We start from the raw sequence: 7,878 nt of genomic DNA, 5'->3' as shown, positions 1-7,878 counted from the left end.
AAACCATATCGTGAGTTTTCTCCGCAAGAAATATTCGTACAATCCCTTCGGATTCCATTGCAACAAAATTCAACTTCCCTGCTCCGCACCCCCACCTCTGTTACCCTACTCCCCCACTTCTCAACCGTCCGATCCCTCACTCAATGAATCACCACATGTCCCCTTAATCAGCACCAGTATAGTTCATCAACCTGTGCGCACAAGTTAAAAATAGTAAAACCTTGAAATTTGAATTACTTGGAATAATGTTACTTTGACAGAAAAATTCGACCAGATGCAATGATAGAAGATGTCGTGGCGGGAGTTGATTGGATGGGTGTTCAAAATAGTTCAATAATAAACTATTGCATGATATAATATTTATCATGTCAACTATTATATTAAGCTCTCGTTTGAGTCATATTATTGTAAAAATTAGAATGAGAAATATAGTCTTTATGAACTCCACATAAGAGATAAAAAAATCAAATATGATGACTTAATGTAACGAATAACGATTATATTTTTTATTTTAATGAAAAAATAATGAGTCTAAGGCCTAAATTTTATGCTCCTGTACTATTTTCCACGCGGTAAAATGTAAATACTGTTTTGACTATTTGGTAGAGGAGAAGTCGTGGAGAGTAGTTGCCATTTTTCCAACGGCCCCGAAAAAAGAAAAAAAAAATTAAAAAAAATTAATAATTATAGAGAGAGAGAGAGAGGGAGAGAGGGAGACGTAAAACAGAGTTATCATGTCTTCGCCTTTCTTCATTAATTTATGACATTATCCGATCGCTCAATCTTCCCCCTTTCTTTCTTTCTTTCTTTCTCTCTCTAAAATTCTCTACATTACAATACAGTATTTATTTATGTATATTTATTTTCTCCACCCATCGGTCAATCTCAAATCATCGAAATATTCGAAACCCTAACAATTTAATTCGTTTTAAAAGCTTTTAAATTTCTTGATTCAATTTGTATATAATCTTTGTATGATTCTTCAATCCTTGTATAAATTCTTTCAATATATTTATAACTTTTGTTTCAAGTTAGGGTTGTGTTTTTTTTTTTACAATTAAAAAATACATACAACAAAAAGGTTTTTTTGAGGAATTTGTTGCTTTGTATTAATCAAAATTGCTATCAGAAACTATAGAACTGCTGGTTTTTAAATATATTTTTTCGTTTTGTTTTTTGTTCCGGTTGATGGAAAAGTAAGAGGGGGCAAAAGGGATAAGAGCTGAAGACCACAGGGGCTGTGCAATTGAATCGTTTTTTTTTGTTGCAATTTGCATGGTTTTTGGATGGTTATAGAGTTCTGACTTGTAAGCTGAAGTGGAGACGCTCTGAAAACTTTAATCATTTTCAGGGTTATCTGTTATATTCTCATAAAGCTTGATTTTGCTGAGGTTATGATCATTATCGATTAGGAGGTGAAAGGGCTGAACTGCTGTGAGTGTGTGCTTTACCTTGTTGGTTTTTAGCTTTGTTGAGCTTTGGGATGAGGAATGATAGCAAGAAAAGTGGTGGCGGTTCTGGTGCTGGAGGGATGCCACAGTCTGGTCGGGGCAATAATGGGATCATTCCGACATCAATTAAGTCTCTTTCCAGCTACTGGAGGATTGTTTCCTCAGGAGCCTCAAGCGTGGCATCCACGGTGAAGTCTGCCGCCTCTGCTGCTTCAGCTATCGTGGACAGGGACAGTGAGTTCCCCCAAGATCAGGTGATATTTTAAGGATTTTAAGCTTCTTTTTTGACTGCTAGATTTGCTGAAATTGAGTTGCTACATGATACTGTAAAATGGAGTTGTCCTAGTTTGAAAATCCTTTTGTCCAAAAGGGAAAAAAAAACTGTTTAGTTGGCGATTAAGTTGAAATTGATAGTTATATACGAGTATTTGATGAAATTTTTGACTGCTATAATTCATTTTGCGTTTGAGATAGAAACTTATTGCTTCAAATCTTAATGTTTATGTTTCCTGTGTTTTATTTTTTGTTAATTTCTTCTTTTAACCATTTTTCCTCATAACTCTTGGGTGAAGACAAATTGTGGAAACAAGGTTTTGCATGCAGCAGTGTGTTCACTTATAGAGGAACAATTTAGCCAATGAACAAATGAACTCTTTTTGTGGTTTTACTAAACCTTTTGAGACTGGTAAGTGCAAGGACGCATTGGTTTAATTTTGCAGGGTTCCTTTTATGCAAAGAGAGAGAGGTTTTTCACAAGTGAATATGTTGCGTTCTTGCTTTATATGATAGAAATGGTACCCCATCCATTTGGGTTATGTTTTGGATATCCTTAAATAAAGTATCTGTTTAAAATGCTTAGTGTAGGAAATTGTTGTATATGAACTTGTTCATACTCTACCAAAAAGGTTTGTCGCCTTGGTTTGTTACTGCAAAATGGCGGGAAAATAGCTCAATTTTTGCAGTTCTTTACCCCTATTTTTTTTTCCTCGGGTGGAAGACAATTGAATGTTTTGGCTTTTTATGACCGCGATGCTTTTTTGACTTTATCGGCCGTTCTTCATTATACTACGGTTGTTTAATTGATTATACATCAGCAATTTATTTGAGGACTTGCGTGTTTGTTCATACAGTCTGAAGTATTGCGACATTTCTTGAGTAGTGGTGAAACTCATGATATCGTGGTGTAAAGGAGGGTCATATGATTTAACATTTGTCTGGTATGCTTGTGTTCATCACTTAAGCCTTCTATCGGTCTAATGAGTAATTCAATAATGATTATCAGATTAGGACCCATATCCCTACATTTATGATGGCATATCAATTAATACTACTTAATTTTTACCTTGACTGATGATGATAATCAGTCTAGATGGATAGTATTATTGCAGTCTAATCTATGTCTCAACAGCGATTGCTCGACTGTTGCTCAAACTTCACAACACCCTTATAACTTAATCATGATAGTACCATAGTTTCAACAAGAAAACTGGTGAACTGGCCTGTCGACCTTCGAGTTGGCCATGGTGGGGACTGTTTTATATGTGAACTGATCAATACCTGCGAATGGTCGGTCAAATCTGGGTAAATTGCAACCAAACTGAAATGATACTGGCAGGTTAAAGAACTTGATATCTGAACCTGCCTTTAGTAAAAATATGAAGCTTCATGTGCCAGACAAGTTTCCGACCTAATGTAAATAGACATTTGTCGTCTTCAATAGTATGTGAAGTAATGTAAGCAACTACCAAGAATTGATTATTATGTTCTATCATTTTGATGTTAAAAATCGAGTATTTGAGCAGTTAATATTTTTAATTTATTATAGTATTCTTATTTTATCACCACAGCACTAATTTATTGCATGACTCAATTTTTTATCATGTAGTTATATTTTACGCTGATTATTTATTTTAAAAATATTTTTTTTTTTTTATATATAAATGATAATCAAACATTAGTCTGGCTGTTAAACCAGTGACTTAGTGGTTGAACTGGTGACCCACTGACCCAGTGCTTTGGCTTGGCCAGTGGCCTGGTCAAGTTTTAAAACTATGGACAACTATACAATAAAGTTTAAAGATTCAATGATATAGAACTTTGTCATTTTCTTGAAAAATATATATAAGTTCTCCTTTCTGGTGACAAATCAAGTAAAAAAAGGGAAATTTGAGATCTTGAAAATATTGGTGAAGAAGTTCGTCAGTCTAATAACAGCTTGAATTTGTGTTTTTAATTTGGGCGATTCAACAATGTATTGCCGATAAATGGACAAAAATATTATCTGGTGGTGCCACACAATAATTAAATGTCCTCGCACTAATTTTCATTGAATCCCATCGTGCTGTTTTGCCATGAATCTTTTAATTTAGCATGCTATAATTATCTGACATCACCTCTTGTATTTTCTTATTGTTGATATTTTCATAATTGGTTCTTGGGTATCTTTCTCTATGCTGTGCCAATTGGTAATATGATATTTGCCATTCCCAATGCACGTGTGCTAAATCTATTTGGTATGGCTGATTTATTTTTATTTTTATTTTTTGTACCTTTCAACCAATTGAAGGTTTGCTGGGCTGGATTTGACAAGCTAGAACTCGAGGGAGGCGTCACAAGGAAAGTTCTCTTGCTCGGCTACAGTTGTGGCTTCCAGGTTTGGGATGTTGAAGAAGCAGACAATGTGCACAAACTGGTTTCCAGGAGCGATGGTCCTGTTTCGTTTATGCAAGCATTACCCAACCCAACAGCATCAGAGGAATCTGGAGACAAGTTTGGTGATAGTCGCCCATTGCTGATAATTTGTGCTGACGGATCGTTTTCTGAGGGCAATAACATTCAGGAGGGGTATGGTGGTGCTCATAATGGGTTCGCTCAACACTGCCATGGTTCGGTTAATGGTAGTTGTATGCCTACGGTAGTTTGGTTTTATTCATTGCGATCACAATCATATGTACATCTTTTACGGTTTCGGTCTGTTGTTCATTTAGTGCGATGTAGTTCTCGAGTTGTTGCTGTTCTACAGTCAGCTCAGGTGCGTTTCACTATGTTTTAAATTCATCAAAAAATATGCCTTTCAACCTTCGCTGTCCTTTTTCTCTTGTCAGGATATGTTGATAAGATATGTTCTATGCAGATACACTGTCTTGATGCTTTTACGCTGGAGAGACAGTATACAATTTTTACAAATCCTGTTGTTATGGGTGACTGTGGATCTGGAGGTATAGGCTTTGGGCCCCTTGCAGTGGGTCCCAGGTGGATGGCTTATAGTGGAAGTCCAGTTGCCATCCCAAATTCAGGGCGTGTGAATCCGCAACATCTTAACCCATCTGTTAGTTTCCCTAGTCCTGCTTCAAATGGAAGCGTTGTTGCACATTACGCAAAAGAGTCCGGCAGGCAACTAGCTTCTGGTATTGTTACACTAGGGGACATGGGTTATAAGAAATTATCAAAGTACTACTCTGAGCTGTTGCCTGATGGAAACAATTCTCTGCCAGGAAGTGCTCATGCAGACAGTGTTGGCATGGTATGCATAATTCCCAAGCGTGCTTCTTTTTATGGTTTGTGGAAACCATTTTTTGTATGTAACTATTGTTGCTGTGTCAGTCAAATTTGTTTTACCTGCTCTGCAAGTTATTGAACCTAATACCGTCATTTTACTTGACTGTACTTAGAATGTTTCTTTGCAATTTTGCTGCAGTATATAAGATATTCTTTAGTTATAGGATCAGTAATATCTGATTAATGTTCATTGTACATCGCAGGTGCAGTTCTGATTTTTGTACATTTACCCTGATTATTTTGTGCAGGAAACTGATGTTTGTGTGTTCTCTTACATATTCCATTTTGAAATAATGTTTTCCTTATTTTGTTTCTTGTTTATTCATCAGGTCGTTGTCAGAGATGTTGTCAGCAAAAGTATTGTTACCCAATTTAGGGCACATAAACATCCTATATCATCTTTGTGCTTTGATCCTAGTGGCACCCTGCTAGTGACTGCTTCAGATCAGGGCCACAACATTAATGTTTTCCGTATAATTCCTGAACTTTCTGGAGGTTCCTCTGGAGCTGCTTCTGGCCCATCTCATGTCCATCTTTACAGGCTGCAACGTGGTGTCACACCTGCAGTAAGAACAAAAGAGTTGTTTTTTTATCTTCTTATATGCGGATGCTATTGTCAGCAAATAGGATTGATCTGATATTCTTTCTGTTTGATAATGTTTTTTTAGGTCATACAGGACATAAGTTTTAGTAGCAATAGCCAATGGATTATGGTTAGTTCTTTAAGAGGGACAAGCCATCTTTTTGCTATTTCTCCTTCAGGGGGTTCGTTAAGCATTCAGTCTTCTGATGCTTGTTTTAGTGCCAGAAACACTGGATACAGTTTGATGAAGAAGCATGCAGTTCATGGGCCGCCAAATTCAGGGATACAGCGTCTAACCCAACAAATTATTTGTCCATCTGGATCCCCAATTTCACTTTCTCCTCTTATCAGGATAAGAAATGGAAATAATGGTTGGAGAAATGCTGTAAGTGGTGCTGCAGCAGCTGCTACTGGGAAGACAAGTTCTCTCCCTGGGGTTATTGCTTCAATTTTCCATAACTGCAGAGGTGATGATGTAAATGGACATTCCAATTCTCTGAAGACAAACTACTTGCTTGTTTTCTCTTCTTCTGGTTCTATGATACAATATGCATTGGGTACCTCTGCCATGCTAAATAGTGTGACAGCTTTACCAGGAGTGAATACCAGCTGTGAATCAGATCTAGATGGTGATGCAGGGTTAGTAGTTAAGGCTATCCAGAAGTGGGATATTTGCCAGAAACTAAACAGGAAGCAGCGGGAAGATGATATTGACGTATATAGCGAAAATGGAAATTTAGATCGTGCTAAAGTATTTCCTGAAAGAACCAGACAGGATGATAGTGTGTGTTCCAGTGTCATGGGTGCACCCACGAAAGATAAAGTCACAACTGAAGAAAGACACCATATGTACATATCTGACGCAGAGCTGCAAATGCATCAAAATCAGAGCCCATTGTGGGCGAAACCTGAGGTACTTGATCTGTCACATGAAATTTGAAATGGTGTCTTCCCAAATTTACTTCTCCATCACTGTAATGCTTGACATTTTTTATACTAATATCTTTTGGCAGATAAATTTTCATTCCATGTTACTGACTGATGACTTTAATGAAAACGAGGAAGTTGCTCACAGGGGAGAGATTGAGATTGAAAAAATCCCCGTTGACATGCTTGAAGTTAGGTCAAAAAACCTGGTTCCAGTTTTTGATTATCTACAAGCTTCTGATCTTCATTTTCTGGGGAGGTGCATTAAAATTTTATATAGACATGTTCTTTAGTTTGTTTTATTTTTAAATAAGGTCGTATGCCTCTACACTTTGCTCGGTTTGGTTTGACTAATTGTCTTATTTTGGTTTCTTATGTTTGAATTTAATTTCTTCATGTGTATCGTGCGAAATTCTAATAAATTCTCGTTATCATTCAGAATTCCTTTTATGAATAGCCACAATAACGGGCAATTGCTATGCCAGAGGTCTGACATGTCTGAAGGATCTGGCTCTCATGATATGATGACCAATGATGGCATTGTTATGGCGGAACCGCACAGTAGTGCTGGAGAAACAAGCAGGGGCAATGTAAATACTAATGTTAGCCCAATAGCAAAAACTCGGCCTCAGACTGTACGTTCTAGAGGGAACTCTGTGAGAGAGACCCAAATTAACTCTGTAAATAGTAACATAGCTGGCCTGATACTGGAGAAACAATTTGGAGATGAAGGCGACGAGTTTGATTAAAGGTAATTTCTTACAGTTCCTACTTTAATAATAATGTAAGACACATCAGTACACCATGTGATGCTTTTTCGTATATTTGGTAATTTTTCATAATAAAATGGTTCGAGCTGATTCTGGTTGTTCATTCCATGAGGCTGGCCTAACATCTACATATAATTGACACGTCATCTCAGTTTTTGTGCTTATCATTTGAAATTCTGCTGTGATATGGAAGTTAAAGTGTCATATATTCATGGTTGAATCTCCTGTGCCAGGACTAGGACTATGAGACTAGAAAACACTTACTGGAACTTCTGAGCTGTCTTCCATTGAAGTTCGAGTCTCACTAGAACCAGCTTGACTAAGCTTAATTAGTACAAAACGTCCCTACCTTTCGATGTTTTTGTGGAAAACGTCCATACCTTTCGTTTTTTGGCGGATTACACCCTCACCTTTATCTTTTTTTGTACAAAACGTTCTTCCGTCAACTCCTCGTTAAAATGTTCCGTTAAATCACAAGGTAATTAGCACAAAAGGTCCCTATCTTTCAATATTATTGTGCAAAACATCCCTAGCTTTTATTTTTTAGCATTTTCACCCCTACCTTTCACCTTTAATTGCGAAAAAGGTC

General features: G+C 36.9%; 1 protein-coding gene across 2 annotated transcripts; it reads left to right on the top strand.

The window, feature by feature from the left end:
* Positions 1 to 769: 769 nt before the first annotated feature.
* Positions 770 to 7,397, top strand: LOC111403949 (autophagy-related protein 18f-like). 2 transcript variants are annotated; one of them, XM_023032639.1, is made up of 7 exons: positions 770 to 1,705; positions 4,018 to 4,482; positions 4,585 to 4,974; positions 5,339 to 5,575; positions 5,678 to 6,505; positions 6,606 to 6,858; positions 6,959 to 7,094. In XM_023032639.1, the coding sequence occupies exons 1-6, from the start codon at positions 1,484 to 1,486 to the stop codon at positions 6,810 to 6,812; spliced, it is 2,349 nt and encodes a 782-aa protein (XP_022888407.1). In that variant the 5' UTR covers positions 770 to 1,483; the 3' UTR covers positions 6,813 to 6,858; positions 6,959 to 7,094. The 2 variants fall into 2 exon arrangements, with proteins under 2 accessions (XP_022888407.1, XP_022888406.1); XM_023032638.1 differs by having other exon boundaries at positions 771 to 1,705; positions 6,606 to 6,778; positions 6,959 to 7,397.
* The last annotated feature ends 481 nt before the right edge of the window (positions 7,398 to 7,878 follow it).

The sequence above is a fragment of the Olea europaea genome, chromosome 11, assembly GCF_002742605.1.
Source record: "Olea europaea var. sylvestris chromosome 11, O_europaea_v1, whole genome shotgun sequence".
Taxonomy (NCBI): Eukaryota; Viridiplantae; Streptophyta; class Magnoliopsida; order Lamiales; family Oleaceae; genus Olea; species Olea europaea.
This window is presented reverse-complemented; position numbering and strand designations above follow the sequence as displayed.